General features: G+C 41.8%; 1 protein-coding gene across 1 annotated transcript; it reads right to left on the bottom strand.

Moving 5' to 3' along the window:
* Window positions 1–1,262: 1,262 nt before the first annotated feature.
* On the bottom strand, window positions 1,263–23,251 carry LOC133367456 (vomeronasal type-2 receptor 26-like). The gene is made up of 5 exons (XM_061591558.1): window positions 22,980–23,251; window positions 18,872–19,112; window positions 10,274–10,501; window positions 7,997–8,123; window positions 1,263–2,173 (listed from the first exon to the last, which is right to left on the bottom strand). The coding sequence occupies exons 1-5, from the start codon at window positions 23,249–23,251 to the stop codon at window positions 1,263–1,265; spliced, it is 1,779 nt and encodes a 592-aa protein (XP_061447542.1).
* Window positions 23,252–23,716: the final 465 nt, after the last annotated feature.

Here is a 23,716-nt window from a genome sequence, read left to right as displayed (position 1 = left end):
AGTCCTCCTCCCCTCTCCTCTCCCCTCCTCCCCCTCCTCCCTCCACTTCTTGCTATAATGGTGGTCCCTCCTGGATCTTGCTATTGCTATTCATGCCTCTGTAATGACCAGATTACATTACTGCCAGGCACTTTACATGGGGATGCCCTTTGAAGAGTGTTCAGATTGTTCAATATATGGAAGCCTGAATATTAACTTGTGTTCACCAGACAAGTATGTCACTACTGTCAGCTGCTCTTGGCACTGCCCACTCACTGGGCCTCTCCCTCAATGCACATGGTTGTCTAAATGGAGAGATGAGCCATTCCATCCCCTTTTTCTTGTTCCTGTTCATTCACAGGACATAAGCAAAGATTCAGAGAAAGAAAGAAGGCAGGAAAGACCAGGGAGCCTCAAAAGTTGATACTAGGGCCACTGCTGGGGCCTGGGCCTTGACAGCTGCCCAGTACTGCTAATCTTCACTCTGGTCCTATATTTCACTGATGTTGAAACACCACTAATATCTCATTTTGAAGCAAAAATCAACATCTGCTTTTTGGCCTATAAAATATTAAAGTAACATTGAAAAAAAGTAATACCTCCTAAATATTTCTCTCTAGAATGTTATTACTTGACTTATTATGTCTACTCTTTAATTTTGTTATGCATTGCAATGGAAAGTTGACAGCTACCAATTCATCATTTTCTGCCTGAGGAGAATTTGCCAGCAGTGCTAGCCCAGGAATAAAGTTCTGACCCTCTTTCCTGATTTTATTTGTTTAATATACTTCTGTACATCAGCTTTCAGGATCCATCATCATGAATCAGCATGCAAAGATGAATACATAATTAAAACAGGCAAAACTAACCGAAAATGGGGAACTGATTAACAAGAGCAGCCAGTAAAATAATACTAAAAAACTGATGCATTAGATACTGGCAGCTTCTCTCCTGGAACTAAGAGTAGGTTTCTGAAACTTGTGATTTTCAATGCAAGCAGGACAGGAGGGGTGGCTGCAATCCAAACTTAAAATGAAGCCAGGATCAGCACCATTATTTAAAAAAATCCCACACAGACTTATATGATAAGGAATGTAATGAACTTGCAGTGGGCTGTAAAACAGACAATAAAGTTAAAGAGGTTGGAATTTTATATCTCACTAAGTCCTTTACAGATGAATAGACACCGACTTGTATCGAGGTCTACGTTCTTTTAACAAAGCAATCACAAGAAAATTAAGGATGTCAGGTGAAGCAAATTTTGAGAAATAATAGGATATTTGTCAGGTACCACAATTCTTTTTCCTTACAAGCTGATCCCTAGTGTTCAGCTCAGGCCTCAGGACAATAATGTAGAATTTGGGGAGGAAGATGCAAGCCAGCAACCCAGTGCTAGAGGCCAAGATGGAGAAGATCTCCACAGCTACCATGTATTTTCCTTTAGTACTCAAGTAGGTTGGAATAAAAGATAACCAAACACTGCAAAAGACCAACATGCTGAAGGTGATGAGTTTGGCTTCATTAAAAGTATCAGGCAACTTCCTGGCAAAGAAAGCCACTGTGAAGCTGATGATGGCCAGAAGCCCCAAGTAGCCCAGGACAGTATAAAACATGAGGACTGATCCTTCATTGCATTGCAAAATCATCTGATCCCTTTTGGAGTACTTGTCAAACTCTGGAAAGGGAGGAGAGGTTGCCAACCATAGAACACATATGCCAGTTTGAATAAGAGTACAGAGGATGATGACTGAGACTGCCAGTCTCTTCCCTACCCATTTCCTCATCTTGTTTCCTGGCTTGGTGGCCATGAAAGCCAGAACCACAATGATGGTTTTAGCTAATATGCAAGAAATGGCGAGGGAGAAGATGATTCCAAACACTGTTTGACGCAGAAGGCAGGTCACCTTCCCAGGCTGTTCAGTGAATAAGAAGGAGCACAGAAAGCAAAACAATAGGGATGTGAGGAGGGTGCATGTGATGTTCCAGTTGTTGGCTTTGACGATGGGTGTATTCTGATGTTGAATGAAAGTCCACATTACTACAAGGGTGACCAGAGAAACAAAAAGAGCAAAGGAAGCCAGAATTATCCCCAAGGGCTCTCCATATGATAAATAGATGATATGTTTAGGGATGCAGTGATCCTGTTTCTTGTTTGGGTGCTGATCCTCAGGGCACTTGTTGCAGTGGTCTGCATCTGAAAGTTATAATTCTCAGTAGTTAAAAATATGCATGTACCCGCTTAACCTAGATGACATCAACTGTTTAATATGACATGAAATATGGTTTTAAATGTATGACTCTTAGGGAAGAAGAATGAAATCTCTTATTTTCAGATGCTGAATGTTTCAGTTAATTTTGAATTAATATTTAGGAGCATCACATATGCTGCTTGGATGCTGATTCAGTAGATTGCGAAATTCAATATATTATGTCTCCTTCGGGAAGAAGGCCAGGATATATTTTTTGTATATAGATGAAGTAAATAATATTGATCCAAAACAGTTTTTTTTAAAAAAAAATGATGTGAAAATTGAATTGAATCCTTTAAATTTAGGATCTGTATCAAGAACTAGTTCTGATTTTCTTCAGTGCTTTATCAGTACATTCCAAAACAGCATATATAAAAATTCTGGAATAGTAAAAATCATAATCAGTATATTTGGTTGTTTTTGTTGTTAATTATTTTTGCAGAAAAGAAACCAGCAAAATTAAGCTCTGAAAAGTGTCCAACCTTACAAGATTTATTCCAATCCAATGAGTGGCCAATGGCTAAGGTAAAGGAACTCAGCATTTTTATTTAATAGAATGGTAGAGTTGTAAGGGGCCAGTAAGGCCATCGAGTCCAACCCCTTGCTCAATGCAAGAAACCAAGTTAAAGCAAATCTGACAGGTGGTTGTCTAGCTTCCTTCTGAATGCCTCCAGTGTTGGAGAGCCCACCACCTCGCTAGGCAATTGGTTATTTTGTGACATTTTTAGGCTGTCCCATAACATAAATTTATTTGGATGGCTTCAAAAAAAAATGTGAAAAACCAAAAGTGCAAAATAAAATTCATTAAAGGAAATGAAATCCAGATAAACAGAACTTCCCACACACTCAAGATCAAAAACAAAGTTTTAAAAATAGTTAAGAATGTTAGTTTCCCTTCCAACCTGTATTTGTCACAATCTGCATCATTTTCATGATACCAAATACTACGTTATTCATCTTGCTGTCTGCTCTTCAACTTAAGTTACATAATTTCCATAACTCATGTAACTAATATCTTACATTCATTACAATGTATCAGAAATGTCAAAACAATGCAAAAATCATTAATTACATATCATTTGCAAACTTAATGATGTGAGCAAATTGATTGTATCCACTTGACTTAACAAACATGCAGACTGTAGCAGTTCCTGCTTTCTTTTCTCTTTTCATTGGAATTCTCTGACATCCCTAGCCCATAAACAGTGGAGGCCTTCTTGTTGCAGGTGTGGGAGCATCCTCTGCCCTTTCTGTTCTGCCATTGGTGATCTGACATCAGCAAAGAGGGTGTGTGCCAAGGGCTGTATTTCTGTCTATGGGACTTGGTGAAACATACAGCATATTGGATAAGGGGACCTTCTGTTTGTGCTAGGTGGAACTAAGCAAAGCGTGAGATGGGCATAGCTAGGATAGAATGAGAGTTCAATGGCTTTGCAGAAGCAAGTCCCACTGAGTTTGAGAGAACTTACTCCCCTGGAGGTGTCCATAGGAGGCTTGTTGGAGAGGAAGCAGTAGCTGGAACCACTCAGCTGGGCCAGTGAGCCGTTTACCCAGCCCTGCCTAGACACTGTTGCTCTTCTGGTACCCTTCCTGACTGCCTGATAACAGCGGCCTTTACACCAAGGGAGGAGAGAAAACATTTTCCTTCAGGCTTGAAGCGATTGACTGGCTGTGTCAAGCATTTGGCATTTTTGAAGAACTGGCTGCCGCTTATATTTTTGTTGATATTTTAGTGTATTGAAAATGTTTTTCATTTCTGACTCTGGTCTATATGTCTTGATTGTTGTTGTTGTTATGTGCCTTCAAGTCGATTATGACTTATGGCGATCCTATGAATCATTGACCTCCAAGAGCATCTGTCATGAACTACTCTGCTCAAATCTTGTAAGTTCAGGTCTGTGGCTTCCTTTATGGAATCAATCCATCTCTTGTTTGGCCTTCCTCTTTTTCTATTCCCTGCTGTTTTTCCCAGCATTATTGTCTTTTCTAGTGAATCATGTCTTCTCATGATGTGTCCAAAGTATGATAACCTCAGTTTCATCATTTTAGCTTCTAGTGGCAGTTCTGGTTTAATTTTTTCTAACACCCAATTATTTGTCTTTTTCGCAGTCCATGGTATGCACAAAGCTCTCCTCCAGCACCACATTTCAAATGAATTGATTTTTTCTCTTATCCGCCTTTTTCACTGTCCAGCTTTCACATCCATACATAGAGATCAGGAATACCATGGTCTGAATGTTCCTGACTTTGGTGTTCAGTGGTACATCTTTGCATTTGAGGACCTTTTCTAGTTCTCTCACAGCTGCCCTCCCCAGTCCTAGCCTTCTTCTGATTTCTTGACTATTGTCTCCATTTTGGTTAATGACTGTGCCAAGGTATTGATAATCCTTGACAAGTTCAATGTCCTCATTGTCAACTGTAAAGTTACATAAATCTTCTGTGGTCATTACTTTAGTCTTCTTGACATTCAGCTGTAGTCCTGCTTTTGTGCTTTCCTCTTTAACTTTCATCAGCATTTGTTTTAAATCATTACTGGTTTCTGCTAAGGGTATGGTATCATACCATACTCTTACTGCATACCTTACTGCATCATCTCCCTCCAATTTTCACACCTCCTTCATCTTGGTCCAATCCCGCTTTCCGTATATGTTCTGCATACAGATTAAACAAATAGGGTGATAAAATACAACCCTGTCTCACACCCTTTCCGATGGAGAACCAATCGGTTTCTCCATATTCTGTCCTTACAGTAGCCTCTTGTGCAGAGTATAGGTTGCACACCAGGACAATCAGATGCTGTGACACCCCCATTTCTTTTAAAGCATTCCATAGTTTTTCATGATCTATTCTACACAGTCAAAGGCTTTGCTGTAGTCTATAAAGCACAGGGTGATTTTCTTCTGAAATCCCTTGCTCCATTCCATTATCCAACTTATGTTTGCGATATGATCTCTGGTGCCTCTTCCTTTCTAAATCCAGCTTGGACTGGCATTTCTCGCTCCATATATGGTAAGAGCCTTTGTTGTAGAATGTTGAGCATCACTTTACTTGCATGGGATATTAAGGCAATAGTTCGGTAATTACTGCATCCTCTGGAATCCCCTTTCTATGTCTTGATAGCTTATTTTATAATGTGTTTAAGATATTATAACTTTTATATGATCAAACTGAATTTTTTGTTTGGATCATTGACCATCTTCTATCTGGAAGCCTATGTCCTCACTGTGAGAGGCTGTGTGGATCCAGAATTGGGATCCACAGTCACTTATAGACTCATTGTTAAAGACTTGGGTCTTTAACAATTGTCCCTTGGGTCCTCCTCTGTGCCTGAGGACTGGAAAGTGGCAAATGTAACGCCAATCTTCAAAAAGGGATCCAGAGGGGATCCCGGAAATTACAGGCCAGTTAGCTTAACTTCTGTCCCTGGAAAACTGGTAGAAAGTATGATTAAAGCTAGATTAACTAAGCACATAGAAGAACAAGCCTTGCTGAAGCAGAGCCAGCATGGCTTCTGCAAGGGAAAGTCCTGTCTCAGTAACCTATTAGAATTCTTGGAGAGTGTCAACAAGCATATAGATAGAGGTGATCCAGTGGACATAGTGTACTTAGACTTTCAAAAAGCGTTTGACAAGGTACCTCACCAAAGGCTTCTGAGGAAGCTTAGCAGTCATGGAATAAGAGGAGAGGTCCTCTTGTGGATAGGAAATTGGTTAAGAAGCAGAAAGCAGAGAGTAGGAATAAACGGACAGTTCTCCCAATGGAGGGCTGTAGAAAGTGGAGTCCCTCAAGGATCAGTATTGGGACCTGTACTTTTCAACTTGTTCATTAATGACCTAGAATTAGGAGTGAGCAGTGAAGTGGCCAAGTTTGCTGATGACACTAAATTGTTCAGGGTTGTTAAAACAAAAAGGGATTGCGAAGAGCTCCAAAAAGACCTCTCCAAACTGAGTGAATGGGCAGAAAAATGGCAAATGCAATTCAATATAAACAAGTGTAAAATTATGCATATTGGAGCAAAAAATCTGTATTTCACATATACGCTCATGGGGTCTGAACTGGCAGTGACCGACCAGGAGAGAGACCTCGGGGTTGTAGTGGACAGCACGATGAAAATGTCGACCCAGTGTGAGGCAGCTGTGAAAAAGGCAAATTCCATGCTAGCGATAATTAGGAAAGGTATTGAAAATAAAACAGCCGATATCATAATGCCATTGTATAAATCTATGGTGCGGCCGCATTTGGAATACTGTGTACAGTTCTGGTCGCCTCATCTCAAAAAGGATATTCTAGAGTTGGAAAAGGTTCAGAAGAGGGCAACCAGAATGATCAAGGGGATGGAGCGACTCCCTTACAAGGAAAGGTTGCAGCATTTGGGGCTTTTTAGTTTAGAGAAAAGGCGGGTCAGAGGAGACATGATAGAAGTGTATAAAATTATGCATGGCATTGAGAAAGTGGATAGAGAAAAGTTCTTCTCCCTCTCTCATAATACTAGAACTCGTGGACATTCAAAGAAGCTGAATGTTGGAAGATTCAGGACAGACAAAAGGAAGTACTTCTTTACTCAGCGCATAGTTAAAGTATGGAATTTGCTCCCACAAGATGCAGTAATGGCCACCAGCTTGGATGGCTTTAAAAGAAGATTAGACAAATTCATGGAGGACAGGGCTATCAATGGCTACTAGCCATGATGGCTGTGCTCTGCCACCCTAGTCAGAGGCAGCATGCTTCTGAAAACCAGTTGCCAGAAGCCTCAGGAGGGGAGAGTGTTCTTGCACTCGGGTCCTGCTTGCGGGCTTCCCCCAGGCACCTGGTTGGCCACTGTGAGAACAGGATGCTGGACTAGATGGGCCACTGGCCTGATCCAGCAGGCTCTTCTTATGTTCTTATGTTCTTATGACTTATCTTGGAAGACAATCTTACTCAGCCACGAGTGATTGCCAATGAAAAATGAATTGATATGCATTTCTTCCTATTGTGTTGTGAGCCACTTTTTAGTGCACTTGTGCAGAAAATCGGTATGCACATTGAATAAAATGAAATAAATATATTTAAAGGGAGAAAGGGAGAGAATAAGATGTGTGTATATATATATACATATTTGTAAACTTCGCCATTTCTGAATACATTGAGCCCCAGAACTTCAGAGGTTCACTACACTTCCACCACATATGGGTAAAATGGGTGGAGGCAGTCTTACACATATAGGATAGATTTACATAGGTTAAATGCCATTTCTGAGCAACATTTAACAGCAATTGCTTTGTCACTGCAGATATAGATTTATATGTAAATTTAGTCCACAGATATCCACATTAACTATTTCCACTTCTTGGGTTGCTTCTGGATCCATCTCTGCAAGGTTCAGGTGACCTCAGTGACTAGGAGCACACTTTTTACGAGCTGTGGATGATGAGACATATACAACTGTTTCCGGAATGGGACAGCCTGACAACCGGCATTCATGTGCTGGCATCTTCCATATCAAATTACTGCAGTGCATTCTATACACCTCACCTTAGGAGTTCCATTTAAACATCAAAGTCATTGTGTGATGCTGTGGGCAGTAAGTGATGAACCTGAGCTCAACAGTATGTATAATACTTCATGTATTTGTCTAATCCCCTTTTAAAGACATACAAGTTGATGGACATCACAGTTTCTTTTAAGAGTGAATTCCATAGTATAGCTGTGCAAAGAAATACCTTCCTTTGTCTTGAACCTTCCAATGTTCATTTTCATTGGATGTTCCCAGTTTCTACTCTACTTACCCATCAGCTTTGAAATTGTTCCTTCAGAGCACTGAGGACAATCATAACAGCAGATCTGTTCCCCCTGTTGCATGATCCTACTGTGTCCAGGATGGCAACTCTCAACACATGTGGATTTGGGTAGGATCTAATAATTCCCAGAAAGAAAGGACTTAGTTTCTAAACAAACAGTGTTAAATCTCTGGTCTGCAAGACGTATATGGCAAGGGTTCTCCTAAGTTGCAGTTTCAAAGGAAAATTTGGAGTCATAAAATGTGATCCAAATTGTTCCCTGGCAATCAGTGCATTTTAAATCTGAAGCAAAATCCAAGCCCCACTTAGCTTGCTTTCACTTTGCAACTTCCCATGTGCAGTCACCATTGGAGCTCATCTCTACCCGAAAGTGGGGTATTGAAATTCCTTTGCTGCATGGCTTGAACTCATAGAACACTTGATGTCATGACTCCTGATGTCATGGTGATCTCAGTTGATTGACAGTTTACCAAGTTTATGGAGGATGGATGCCCTTTTGTTCTTCCCATGTAAAATATGAATGCCCTAGTCTTACTTTTGATGTTTGCAAACATAAATATATATTATTCATCCCAGTATACATGTTCATACGTTATATAAGAGAGCAGTGGGAATCTATATGGCTTGTATTCAAGTAACTCTTACTCAAAGCAGACCCATTGAAATTAAGAACCCTAAGTTAGTCATGTCTATTAACTTCAGTGGGTTTACTCTGAATGCCCCCTTATGAGCTGGCATTGTAAATGTTGTGAAGGGTTGCAAAAGGCCAACCAGTGAGCTGAGCTTTGAAACTCTGGACCCTAATTCCACTCTCTGCTCAAGCAGTTTCAGCAGACAATCATTAGCTTTGGGCTCAGCCACATGAAGTGTTATATAAACAAAGGCCAAGCTTCTCCGTTATAAAGACTAGACCTAAACAATCATCCTTTTGTGATTTTGGAACTTATATGGTGATGGGGTAGTAATCTGCCAGAAATGATGCCCGGTGTGTAATCACATTATTCTTACCATACCTATTATTGTGTGGAATTAGTTTGTGTGCCTTACCCCCCAAACCTAGAATCAATAAATTGCAAGCCCCCCCCCCCACTTTTTGATCTCATATGAGGTTGTCTGTGGTTAGGGATAGGTGAGAATTTTGATTCAGTTCACATTTCAAGCAGAATTTATCAAATTCGCGCTTTCCAAAACAATATGAGAACCAAAACACAGCCATCCTTCGAAATTCGCATTTATTAGCATTTTGGGATGCAGTTCACCAACTAAACAATATTTATAAAAACACATGTATTAGGGGAAAGTGTACATAAAAATAAATATATGAGTGAAAATAACATGCCAAAAGGCCCTTGAAGACCTGGCTCTTCAGACAGGCTTTTGGGGTGGGTTAGGTTTTACTACTACTCTTTGAGATTTCAATGTTTTAATGCATTTGTATGTTTTTTATTCTGTACGTCGCCCAGAGTGGCTGGACAACCAGCCAGATGGGCGACTAATAAATATGATAAATAAATAAAATAAAATGATGTGATAAGAAATGACTTGCAAAATGTGTACCTTTGTCAAATCTGCCTACAAAAATGTGTTTATTTGGAGAAATTCACACAAAAATGGTGGAGAATTTTCATGAAGATTTTTTTTTAAAAAAAATCGCAGATTGCTGCAGAAATGTAGAGAACTGAATTTAACAGAAAAGTGAGAAACTGAGAGAGCCAAATTTCCATCCCTGCCTGTGGTCTGCCTCTCTGCCTTTTCTGGTGTCAACAAAACAAGTCCCCCTGACTCATCTCGAAGATGTGCCATCATTCTCTGGAGGATTTTTTTTTAAATAAATTGGGATATATATGCACTATATTTTCTGTACATTTTTATAATAAATTCACCCTGATATTGGCCACACATCTGTAAGCCCCATCACTCCTAGAAGGACTACCTTTGTTTCAAAGGTGCATGTCAGCAGGAGCTCTATGTACAAGCCAGCAAGTTGTAGGTACTTATGATTCCTTTTCAAAATAAATCAAGGGACAGAGGAAGCCTTCAGACAACCTTATGGTAATTTATTATTATTATTATTGTTGTAAAAAGCGCCATGTGTGGATTGTATTTTTCCTTCAGTTTCCTCCTAAAATATCTGCATGGAATGAGAATGGAAAGGGATTGTTCCACTTCTGTGGACAGGTTTTGGTCTTGCACCAGCCAGAAATTGGTTTTGGGACTGTCCATAGCCCTACAATTCTGAGGAAATAATGGTGTTTTTTTCCCCACCTGGTTAAATTTGTGATTCCACACAGTGGCACTTCTATTGATGGTGAACTGTTTTCCTTTGGGAGCCTGGGGGTTAATCCCTCCAACATGATTTTTGTGGATGGACTGAGTGGTGAATGTGATGGTGTTGATGATATCATATCCAGCTGCCAACTCTCCATTTTTATCAAAAAATATTTCTTCCCCAGCACTATTGTTGAAGCGGACGTATTTCAGGAAGGAGTGAAGCTACATTGGAGAAGAAAAAAACATGAACTGAGGTCAGTGATGGAAAAGAGCTACTGTGATTTCCCTGGAATTTGTTGTCTTCTCTGCCCCATACAGATAACTTGCCGTGATGCCAGTGCCAGGGAAAGTGGTTCTGTGATTCTGCTCCACCACATCGGCCAATACTGATCTCATTCCTCATGTGTATAGAAAGACCTGAGTAAGTGTTTAAAGGGAGTGTTCTAATGCAAGTTGGCAGGTGCTAGCATGTGGTATTTTAAGGGAAGTCACGGTTGAGGTGTACAAATATATAAGTGACACAAGTGGCTACCTGATGCTCCAAATCTGTTTATATGGAACATGTTTGCTGGTCTCAGGTACTCCATTCTCTAGACATTTATTTATTTTTATTGTATTTATACACCGCCCCATAGCCGAAGCTCTCTGGACAGTTTACAGTAACTAAAAACATTAAAACCTTCCTGAAGCTAAGATCTGTGGAGGCTAAGTTGTAAAGAAGCATGAGTTATGACATTGCACGACATCACTGCTGATGATATAAACCTTAACTGCCAGTTTCCTGAATTTGGACAGCTTGAGCCAACATGAGAGAGCATTAACCCTAATCTAAAACTTAAACTGGGATCCTGTAGGGAGGAAGGGTGGGATATAATAATAATAATAATAATAATAATAATAATAATAATAATAATAATAATAATAATAATAATAATAATAATAATACAGCTGGCAGATTTATTTTAAATCATTGAATTTGTCTGGGATTTTAAAAATAAATATTGGGGTTTCTTAAATGTGAAAATAGTTGTGTTAACTATTCATTTTTTAAAATAATTGTTAGCCTCAGTTATACACTCCTTTCCATTCACACACTGAACTCTGCTCTGCACTGCAATTTGTTATGAAGGATACATTTAGCAGTACAAAATGCAAGTCACAGTGTTACAGCATGAAGCAGAACGTTTGGCCAAGAGCCTAACCAGTGGTGGCTGGTGTCCATTGGGGCTGTTTATGCAGGAGGTGAGAGAGGACAGCAGGTGGAGGCAGAATCAATGATGGAAAGGCAACTAAGGACTCACCCACATGGTGATTTAGTGTATGTCTGGTGCTACTTGCATTCCCTTGTAATTTGCATGGTTCACATGACGTTGCAGGCAATTAGAAGCTGTGAAGCAGTTATAGAGCAGTGCTTCTCATTGTAGGCACTGTACTTCGATGTTTTTTTTTTATTGGGCATGCTCTCTTTTAATGCCCCATTGCCCCCTTCCTGTCTCTGTGCCACCCGCAAAAGCTGCCACAGCCGCTGCCTACTTTGACTTTTCACTCAGTCCCCCTCATCCGTCTAGGCTGGGACAATGGAGAAGGGGGGGTTGTCAGTTTCATTTTTCTTGTCAATTTCACACCTATATGCTGTCCCAGCTTCAGCCTTGAACCTGAGGGAGTAAACATATAAAATTAGAGGATGGAGCCACAAGAAAACAGTGGCACTAATCATTCACAGAGGAATGCCTACTCGTGTCATTGGAAAACAGTGGATTTGAAGCTACGAAGTGTGGACCTTGCAAATCTATCACAATGGCAAAAGCAGCATCTTTAGCACGAAGGTATACTCCCATGTGGATAAGTCCTAATTCTGATTCTGTCCCCATCTTCCTTCCTGTTGACTTCCACAAGGGTAACTCTGAGACTAAGGAGAAGAAAGCTGACAGGGGGTTCCACCCACTGGACTTGTGGGCTGATGGCAGAATGAGGTTGGTGAGGCAGTAGTGCCCTGTGTGCCCTAATGGACCAGCCTCCACTGAGCCTGATAATACTAGTGTCATTGTTTTTTAAGTGGGGAAGATGTGTCATTACCTCCATAAATATGTGCAAATGAATTCAACTGGATGAATTGCTATGGTTCAGCAAGGTTTACTTTTGAGTAAGCATACACAGGACTGCACTATACTTTATTCTTTTACCTCCCTGCTCGCAGTGATCAGTGATCCCTCTGTCTGGCAGACTGGCTTCCTCGGGACTCAAAAATGACCTCATTTTTCCCTGAGTTGTCACTTTGCTCCTACCTCCCCAACATATGTTATTAGCAGATCCAATGGACCAGAAGGACACAACCATTTTACAGCTTTATATATCCCAGGTAAACTGTGTAGGCTTCTGGACAGTGAAGTGTTTCCAGAAAGACAAGTAATGGGTTAAAACTGTGCAGCTGTCCAAGGACAAACTGCAGCTGGCACTGAACCAAAAGTGTATAAAGCCTTGGGAGACAAATCTCAAGGTGTGGGGGATGTTAGTCGGAGTAAGAGAATTGTATTATCAAGTAACCTTTGTCTTAGGGATCAGTAAAGATCCATGTATACATAACTGCTGTTGTCCAACATTATTCTACGTTCAAGGGCATTCTGGATTGTTTGGCGCCTTATTCTTTGGGCATATCGCTTCAGCATTTCATCGCAACACAACAAGGGTTATGGCCCAGATTGCCCAAGGATATAGCCCAGATTATCCAGAGGCATAACCCAGACTGTCCGAGGAAATATCCAGAGGCATAACCCAGACTGTCCGAGGAAATAACCCAGATAGCTCAGAGAGAACAGCAATCAAAGTACAGTGTGTGTGTAGTCATGGAAAGCAGCTGCAGACAGGATGGCAGTTTCGCTTTCGGCTGGCATGCCTCTGGAACGGCTAACAGAAACGAATTACTTAAGTTGGCGTTTGAGGATGCAAGCATTTCTGACAAAGGAGGATTTATGGCAAGTAGTGATACACGAACCCCCAACCGTGCCGCCACCGGAGCAGTGGATTCGTACGGATGAAAAGGCAAGGTTGTTTATTATCTTGGCAGTTGATGATTCACAGTTGCTTCATATTCAAGATAGGCCGACAGCCAGGCTTATATGGACTGCTCTTAACGAGGTGCACGTAAGAAAAACAGCCAGCAGCAAAATACATTTGGCAAGAAAGCTATACCAAATGAGACTGAATGATGACGTAAAAATGTCTACACATCTTCTGGAGATTAAGAAGCTGTTTGCTGAATTGCAAGAAAGGAATGTAGTTCATACACAATTGCAACAGGTATATATCATTCTCTCTTCATTGAATAGCTCCTGGGACTCTGTAGTATGTTCATTGGAAGCAATGTCAGATGAAGGGCTGACTGTCCAGTATGTTTCGGGAAAGTTGATCCAGGAATGGGAAAGGCGAAAGGAAGCAGAGGAAAGAGAGAGAGGATCGGAAACAAGAAAGAAGAACTGAAAGAACTGACATAAGTACGAGAACTTTTGGACTGAAAGCCTGTTATATATGTGGTTCACATACGCATCTACAAAAGGGCTGTGAGGTGAAAAGAAAAGGACGAGGGAGAAAGCCATCGTACGTGCAGCTGGTAAGTGCTGACAAGTGCAAGACTGAAAGCTGCATAAACAAAGACAATATTGAGTGGATAGTAGACTCAGGGGCTACTCACAGTATGATCACAGAGAGAACACATATCAATGATTACGAATGAAAAGCCTCATGATAGGTGCATTCACCTATGGCATAGGAAACTAGGACATGCTTGTTTTGGCACTATTAGTAAGACGCCAGAACATAGCGAAGACATAACATTCAAGGAGTGCAACAAGCATATAGATTGTGAGATATGCAACCAAACTAAGGCCACAGTAGCTCCCATACCAAAAGAAGCTAAAAGTGAAACAAACGGACCATATCAAACAATACACATTGATCTGGCAGGACCCTTTCAGAGATCACAGGGTGGAGCGAAATATTATCTTGTAATAGTCGATGATTATACCAGATTCTGTACTGTTTATTTGTTGAAATCTAAGGATGAAGCAGAAAGGAAATTGAAACAGTTCATAAAGAAAATTGAAGTGCAGCATGGCAAACACATACGGCAAATACGCTCAGACCAAGGTGGGGAATTCACTGGGAAATCATTTGAACAGTATCTAGTACAGAAGGGAATAGAACATGCATTAACAGCCCCATTTTCCCCGTTTCAGAACGGCATAGCAGAGAGAAAAAATAGGACTCTGCAGGATGCCATGAGAGCCATGTTAAAAGACTCAGAGCTACAGAAAGCATTTTGGAGAGAATGCGTGTTATACGCAAACTATATACAAAATAGGTTGTTTCATAGAGTACTCAACATGTCACCATATGAACGTCTACATGGGAAGAAACCCAAATTACAACACATTGTGAGGTTTGGAGCAAAATGCTGGGTGCATATTCCAAAGGGGAAACGCAATGGGAAATTGGCTCACAGAGCAGACAAAGGATATATGGTAGGGTTCCAGAATGCATATTATTGAGTCTAGTTACTGAAATATAGCAGGGTTGTGCTAAGTAGGAGTGTCAAAGCCCAAGAACAAGAATGGGATAAAACTGTGTATGTTGAACTAGAAAACACTCAGAGTGATAACGAAAACACAGAAATGGAGACAGAAATAGAGACAGGAATAAAACAAGAGGAGATAGAACAAACTCTTGCTAGTCATACCGCAAATAGCACACCAGAGACTGAAACTCACATGACACTAAGAAAATCAACAAGGGAAAACTTAGGTAAACCACCTGAAAGATTTCACATTAGTTCAATACAAGCCCCAAACGAAATAAAGGCGAAAGAAGGAACTGCATATTTCACTTGTAATAAACCTAACCAAAATGAACAAATGTAACATGAATGTAACAAATGAGAATTATGTTTGAAAACTGTGTATTAATCTGTATCTTGTCTTTATGGAAAGGTGGGAGCTGTAGGCTTCTGGACAGTGAAGTGTTTCCAGAAAGACAAGTAATGGGTTAAAACTGTGCAGCTGTCCAAGGACAAACTGCAGCTGGCACTGAACCAAAAGTGTATAAAGCCTTGGGAGACAAATCTCAAGGTGTGGGGGATGTTAGTCGGAGTAAGAGAATTGTATTATCAAGTAGCCTTTGTCTTAGGAATCAGTAAAGATCCATGTATACATAGCTGCTGTTGTCCATCATTATTCTACGTTCGAGGGCATTCTGGATTGTTTGGCGCCTTATTCTTTGGGCATATCGCTTCAGCATTTCATCGCAACACAACAAACTGAGCTAGTCTCCATGAAATTTGGGGCATTTATTTGCTATACACAAACATGCACAAAAACAGCTCTCTAATTTCTCTACCATAACTTCTAGAACAAATGTTCCAGTGGGCACTGTGGGCACATCTTGAAGTTTGAGAAACTGTCATAGCCTACAGTACAAAATTGGTGCCCTAACTTGGCCTGACCTGTCACAAAATGACTGCCCGTGATTCCCCTGCAATCAGTTCCTCTTTAATTAACTTCATTCATTTCCCCTGTGCCAGAAACGTCACCTCCCAGGATCTTCATACTTACATCTCACCCACAGGTTCATCACACATACACATACTCACAGGCTTTCTCCCCCAAATATAGTGACTGTGGCAATGTATTCCTGTGAACCACATATCACATCTTTAACAAGCCACTACACCACAGTGCCTCTTCATTTTGGAAAGGAGCACTATGGTGGTACAAATTTGGCAGGCAATATGGTCTAGTGCAGTGTTTTTCAAACTGTGGACTCAGATCCACCAGTGAGTTTAGGGCCACTGTCAGGGTGGGACCCAGAGCCAGAGTCTGCCCAGTGCCTCCTCACATGCTTGCCCCATCTCCTAGCCTGCCGTAGCCTTTTGGTTGAACTAAAGCCAGCACCAGAGACTTCTTATATGCTGAGTAAAAGTGGCTGGGAGACAATGGTGTTTTTTTTTTTTTAAGTGAGGAGAAGGGTTAGAGAAGGTGTTGAATGAAATTAGAAAGTGAGATAGAAAGATCAATATGAATTAATAATAAATACATATATAAATAATCTGGGAATAAAAAGGAAAGTTGTAAGAGGGGAAAGTTGTAAGAGGAGGATGTGAATATAAAAGAAGCAGGGAAGAGGGTTAAAAAACTAGCAGTTTTTTGGTGGAGGGGAGGAATGAGGTACAGGGTGAGTATGAAAGAAGAATGGAAGAAGAAATTACAGGAGATGGGTAAAAATACTTAGAGAAGCATGTGGGGTTGAGGAGAGTAAAATATAGAAGACAAAGGCCATCTCTGCTTAGAGCCTCCTGATCTGCAAATTTTGTATAATATCAAGGGAAAGCCATCACAAACCCTCCAGATCAAATGTCCATACTTATCTTGAGGAAAATTGATCTATGGACCTCCTTGCCACAAGGAAAACACTGTGGCAAATAATTTAGTACTTCCCAATATCATATATCAGTTGAAAATTATAATTAATAACTATAATTATACTAATAATTGCCAGTTGATTAGGAGAAACTCTGTTTCTACCTTCTACCATTTTGTGATTGGTGGGCTTCAGTAATTTCCAGCTGTCTCCAGTGAGCATTGGGGGTAGAAACTTTGAGAATCGTTGGTCTAGTGGTTTGACTATTGGACGGGGGAAAGAAATGGCAATTGGTACACAGGAAAGTATTGTCATGTGAAGTTAAATAAAGGAAGACAATCACTATTATAATTCTCATGAAGTTCCAGTATTGGTTCAATGTGGGACCGGGTATCTTGGAGGGTGTTGAGGGCAGGGTGGCGTTCAATTTGGGGAGGCATATTTGTGAGGGGATTGAGTGGTATGTGTGTTTCTGTGTTGAGTAGTATGTTTGAGATGGTGGTTTCAATGTGGGGAGAGCATTTCACAAACGGGGCCACCAGTGAGAAGGCCAATTCTCGTGTTGCCACTCTTTCCACCTCCTTTGATGGGGGCACATGAAGAAGGGCCTTCGATGCCGAGTGCAGGGTCCAAGTTGGTACATATAACATTATGTATTGTTTCAAATTTAGTCAAGGGCAGCCTAAGGAGAATATGCTCTCTTTGAGGTTCATGTTAAAACCTGTGAATTTACTAGATATAATGTTATCTTGGAGAGAAGGGCCAGGCATCAGCTTTCAAGCACCGAGCTGTTTCAGACGATCTGTGTTTTCTTGCTTCCTTTCAGAATTATCTTCCATGGTCCCTGAGCAAGATGCTCTCCAGATGCTTCTGGTATGCCACAGCCAGTTCCCCTCGGCTTGCCCTGTATCCAGATTCAGCAACAACTGATATTTTGGGAATACTGGACTCCACAACATCTCTAGAGGAAGGCACTGTCTAACTCATGTAGATGCTGGAGGTGTAATGCTGGAAATTCCTTGCTGAGGCATATGAGGTGGACATATCTACTGTTGTTTTATTTTTGGACTGAAGTTTTTGTCTGCATCAACATTGTATTGGAGAAATCCTTGATATATGTGGATGTTAATGTACTTTTACAACATATTCCTGTAGTATGGGGATTAATGGCAGGACAACAGTAGATTTTACAAGCACTTATGGACACTAAGATTATTTTGAGCCTCGAAGGACAAATGCCCACCATCTATTATGCAATGGTCTGAAGTTCTTAATGCCCATACTACAATTTACCATACTTTTAAAAAAACATCATCTTTGCTTGGGTACCTATTGGGACACTGAGATGGCATATATTAATCTGTATGTTTCAGCTAAGAAGGCTGTATTTATGTTTGTTGTACTGTTGCTGTGAGCTGATGGGTGTATTTTTCCCGTCCTCTCTCTCTCTCTCTCTCTCTCTCTCTCTCTCTCTCTCCCATCCCCTTTTTCTGTCCCCCTCTTCATTTTGTTTTTGATTTCCTTAATAAACATGCATCAAAATTAATAATATTTCAAAGAAACCCACAGTTCATTGCCCTATTCCTTCCTTTGGCACTCCAGAATTAATATTAATAACATACAAACATTCCTGAGTTTGATCTACAGATGGATTCAGCTAAATAAGGCAGCCAATGAATCAAAGAGGTTACTAAAGAAAATGTTTTTTCAGTCATGGTTGCCAATCAGCCAGTCATGGGGTGTGTGTGTGTGTGGGAGAAATAGGGGTGTGGGGTGTGGAGAGATTTCCAGTTTCCCGCAGGCTAAAATATGTTGATCATTCTGGTTGTATTAAGATTGCAAGTTGTATAGCCTTCCTTTAGGACAGCCTTCCCCAACTTGGAACCCTCCACATGTCTTGAAGTACAGCTCCCATCATTCCTGACCATTGGGCATATTGATGGGAGCTGTAGTCAAAAACATCAAAGGGCAGCAGGTTTTGCAATACTAGTATAGCATATTTCAAATCTATTCAAAGAAACAGACCATCATAAACCAAGGGAGTGATTCAAGCCATGCAAAATGATTTTTTTCCTGACTCCAATCAAAGTCAATGAATTGCTGCACTGAAAAAAAAAAAAACCTGATTTCAGCCAGTAAAAGACATATATGACCATACATTAGAGATGGACAGGAGGATCCTACCTGCCATGGATGAATATTGAGAAGGTTCCTTGTGGCTCCATCTCCCATTGCCTTCTTCTTAGATCTTGATGAAATCATGGCATGAAGAGCATGTGCAACAGCATAGACAGCATTGTAGATACTGTAGCTCTGACCAGACATCCCCATTTCAAACTCAGTTCCAGGGAGGTTCCTCAACTTCTCTTCCCCAGTACAGTCTCCTAGAGCTTCCAGGTAGAGCTTATATGTGAGGAATGCACACCTAAATGCACGGGACCAGAATTGTGGGATCAAATAATGCATAGATTGATAAGGATTTAAAGTCTCAAGGAACTTTTCATATTCTGCCACATAATTTGTGTGGAGCGTGAAAGACAAAGTGCCATTGAAGGATTTCGGTGTGAATGTACGACTATCCAGCACAGTTGCAAAATCCCACTGTGCTGTTATGATCCAAACTCTCTCTATTGGTTTCTTTTGAAAATGTTCAAGATAAAACAGAATCATTCGGAAGCCTTCCATAGACCGTGAATCCCCATGAACAAGAATCACATTGGTTTTGGTTGATAGATAACTTATTCTTTCCAATGCCTTCTCATTTTGCACTGATACTCTCCAGGGGTCCTTCAGTATTTCCTTAAAAGCAAAACAAATATTGTTCTGGAGCAGCCAAGGAATGAGAATCCTCAATAACATTTCTCCACTGTCATCCTCTGAAACAATAACTCCAATCCAGGTCCATCCAAAATGCTGAAGCAGTTGAACTATCCCAGCATACTGAGGACTTTCATTTGGAATAATCCGATAGACAGAAGGGAACTGTGTTTTTTCACTCAATGAAGGGTCAAAGGAGCCATAAGTGAGCTAAGAACAATAGCAATGATTTATTATTTATTTATTTATTTATTTTATTCAGCTTATATCCCGCCCGACTAGCAAACAGCTCTCTGGGCGGCAAACATAGAAACATATACAATAATAAAATTACAGAATCAGTATAACAAATATAAAAGTACGCCATCTAAAATAAAAATTACAGCATTTACATAAATAACTTAGATTAAAATGCCTCAGAGAAGAGAAAGGTTTTAACCTGGCGCCGAAAAGATAATAGTGTCGGCGCCAGGCATACCTCCTTGGGGAGACTATTCCACAATACGGGGGCCACCACTGAAAAGGCCCTAGATCTTGTTACTACCCTCCGGGTCTCCCTATGGGTTGGGACCCGGAGGAGGGCCTTCGTAGTAGACCGTAGTGTACGAGCAGGTTCGTAACGGAAGAGGTGTTCCTGCAGGTATCGTGGTCCCGCACCGTATAAGGCTTTATAGGTTAGTACCAACACTTTGAATCTGGCCCGGTAGCATATTGGAAGCCAGTGCAAGTGAGCCAGAACAGGTGTTATATGCTCAGACCGCTTAGTTCTTGTTAGCAGTCTGGCCGCCGTATTTTGCACTAGCTGTAGCTTCCGAACCGTCTTCAAAGGTAGCCCTACGTAGAGCGCGTTGCAGTAGTCCAAACGTGAGGTTACCAGAGCATGAACCACTGATGTAAGGTCCTCCTTACTCAGATAGGGACGTAGTTGGGCTACCAACCGAAGTTGGTAGAACGCATTCCGTGCCACCGAGGCTACATGAGCCTCAAGTGATAGGGAAGAGTCTAAAATGACTCCCAAACTACGAACCTGATCCTTTAGGGGGAGTGTAACCCCGTCCAGGACAGGGTATGTATCCACCATCTGACCAGAGAAACCATCCACCAGCAGCATCTCAGTCTTATCAGGATTGAGTCTCAGTTTGTTAGCTCTCATCCAGTCCATTGTTGCGTCCAGACAATGGTTGAGCACATTGACCGCCTCACCTGAAGAAGATGAGAAGGAGAAGTAGAGCTGCATGTCATCAGCGTACTGATGACAACACACTCCAAAACTCCGGATGACCGCACCCAACGGCTTCATATAGATGTTAAAAAGCATGGGAGACAAGACCGAACCCTGCGGGACCCCATATTGGAGAACCCACGGGGTCGAGCAATGTTCCCCAAGTATTATCTTCTGGAGACAGCCCGCCAAGTAGAAGCGGAACCACTGCCAAGCAGTGCCTCCAACACCCAACTCCGCAAGCCTCTCCAGAGGGATACCATGGTCGATGGTATCAAAAGCCGCTGAGAGATCAAGGAGAATCAACAGAGTTACACTCCCTCTGTCTCTCTCCCGACATAGGTCATCACACAGGGCGACCAAGGCCGTCTCAGTGCCAAAACCGGGTCTGAAACCCGACTGAAATGGATCTAGATAATCGGTTTCATCCAATAGCGCCTGGAGCTGGTCAGCAACCACTTGTTCCAAGACCTTGCCCAAGAATGGAACATTTGCCACTGGTCTATAGTTGTTAAAGTCCTCTGGGTCCAAGGAAGGTTTTTTCAGGAGTGGTCTCACCGCCGCTTCTTTCAGACAGCCAGGGACCACTCCCTCTCGTAAAGAGGCATTTATCACTTCCTTGGCCCAGCTAGCTGTTCCATCCTTGCTAGTTTTTATAAGCCAATAGGGGCAAGGATCAAGTACTGAAGTGGTTGCACGTACCTGTCCAAGCACCTTGTCCACGTCCTCGAACTGAACCGACTGAAACTCATCCAACAAAACATGACTAGACTGTGCTCCAGACACCTCATTAGGACTAACTGTCATAAAATGGGAATCTAGGTCCCGACGAATGCATAAGATCTTATGCTGGAAGTGCTCAGCAAACTCATTGCAGCGGGCTACCGATGTATCTGCCATGTCCTGTAGGCCAGGATGGAGTAGCCCTTGGACAACTCTAAAAAGCTCCGCTGGGCGGGAGAGAGATGACTTAATAGTGGCGGCGAAATGTTGTTTCTTCACCGCCCTCACCGCTCCTACATACCGCTTGGTAGAAGCACAAACCAGCACATAATTGCATTCGTCGGGAGTTCGTCTCCAACTCTGCTCAAGCCGTCTCCTATCTTGCTTCATCGCTCTTAGCTCCAGAGTATACCAAGGAGCTGTATGAGCTCTACAAAGGAGAGGGCGCGCAGGAGCGATCGTGTCCACTGCCCGGGTCATCTCTGCATTCCACAGATTAGCCAGGGCTTCGACAGGAGCGCCAGTCCTATCAGCCGGAAAATCCCCCAGAGCCCTTTGAAAACCATCAGGATTCATTAGTCTCCAGGGGTGGACCATTTTAATAGGTCCCCCACCCTTGCAGAGGGAAAAGGCCACTGAAAGTCTAAACTTCAGCAAGCAGTGATCTGACCATGACAAAGGGAGAGATGTAAGACTCCCCACATCCAGATTACTATCCCCATGTCCAGTAGTAAAAACAAGGTCGAGAGTATGCCCCGATGTATGTGTTGGGCCACTAACACGTTGAGACAGCCCCATGGTTGTCATGGCGTCCATGAAGTCCTGAGCTGCCCCAGACAAAGAAGCCTCGGCATGGATGTTGACATCCCCCAGTACTAATAGTCTGGGGGATCTCAACAATACCTCCGAGACCACTTCCGTCAGCTCAGTTAGGGAAGCCATTGGGCAGCAAGGTGGACGGTACACCAAACGGATTCCCAGTCTGTCCCTCTGGCCCAACACAAGGTGCAAACACTCCAGACCCGTAACTGCATGGACATGGTGCTTGGTGAGTGAGATGGAACTCTTATAGACCACAGCAACCCCACCTCCCCGACCCTCAGATCTACCATGATGCTGAACCAAATACCCCGGTGGGCAGAGCTGGGAGAGACTAACTCCTCCCTGCTCGCCCACCCAGGTCTCGGTTATGCATGCCAGATCGGCTGCCTCATCCATAATCAAATCATGGACGAGGGAGGTTTTATTTTGTACCGATCTGGCATTAAGAAGCAGCAACTGGAGATCTGAGGGTTGGCTGAGAGGACAACCAACAACCCTGCGGATATGATCATTTTAGACAATATGTGACTGGTCATCAGTTTGCCTCTTAAAGAAGCGGTACACAATACCCAGGCTGCAATGCATGCATTTCCCCAGAAAATGTAGTTATCCTATGAGTGGATCAAGATCTGTGCAGAACTGAGAGCAGAGATTTTTAACTACATCATAAATCACTCTGTTCCTCTAACATCCCATACTAGGACAGACCTGTACATATAGGCAGACAGACACACCTGTGGCATTTTGTAGATATTTAAGATGTGGGGCATCTGTTTGGAGTTATGAGGTGTGAGCCCGCCAATGATGGCCATTAGCTTGAATGACTTTCCACACATATAGTTAATGGGGCTGCCATGTCTTAGGAAAAGGAGATCCATTGTCCCATAAGAGGTTCCTCTCTCATTGTTAGCATTTTGAGCGAAGATGGAAGACAGCGTGATGTTGGGTAATAGGTTGGCATTCTTGTTGATCTCATTCATGGCAAACACAAAGACAAGTACCTGGTGGTAGTAATTCAGCAGTATTCTGCAATGACATTTCATGCACATTTAAAGTACTTATAGTGAATATATTGACTGTTAGAAGCTCTTCCTGATATACCAGAAATTATGTTGTGCAGTAAAAAATATGTATCTTAGGTCTTTTAAAGAGTCATGTCCCACACAACACTTTAATTTTCCAAGGAAAGCAAAGGAGACCTTTGAAGACTGTGATTTGTTATCCATGTTTCTCTGAAACTGATGCAATGTTCTTGTGTTGGAGCTGTCACTCTGTGCATCTCTCTCTCTTTCTGTCTCTGCAGCTACCTGTTGTCTGTATACTCTAAAAGTGAATGTATAAAGGTATACATACCTTCTCCCACTTTCTGCCACTACAAAAGGCCTGTCTATCAAGTTTTAGTTCTTTTCCTTCATGCCTCTTATACTTAGTGGGATATTAAACCA

The sequence above is a fragment of the Rhineura floridana genome, chromosome 11 (assembly GCF_030035675.1).
Source record: "Rhineura floridana isolate rRhiFlo1 chromosome 11, rRhiFlo1.hap2, whole genome shotgun sequence".
Classification (NCBI taxonomy): domain Eukaryota; kingdom Metazoa; phylum Chordata; class Lepidosauria; order Squamata; family Rhineuridae; genus Rhineura; species Rhineura floridana.
Note: the sequence above shows the minus strand (reverse complement) of the source record. Positions and strands in the feature narration are given on the sequence as shown.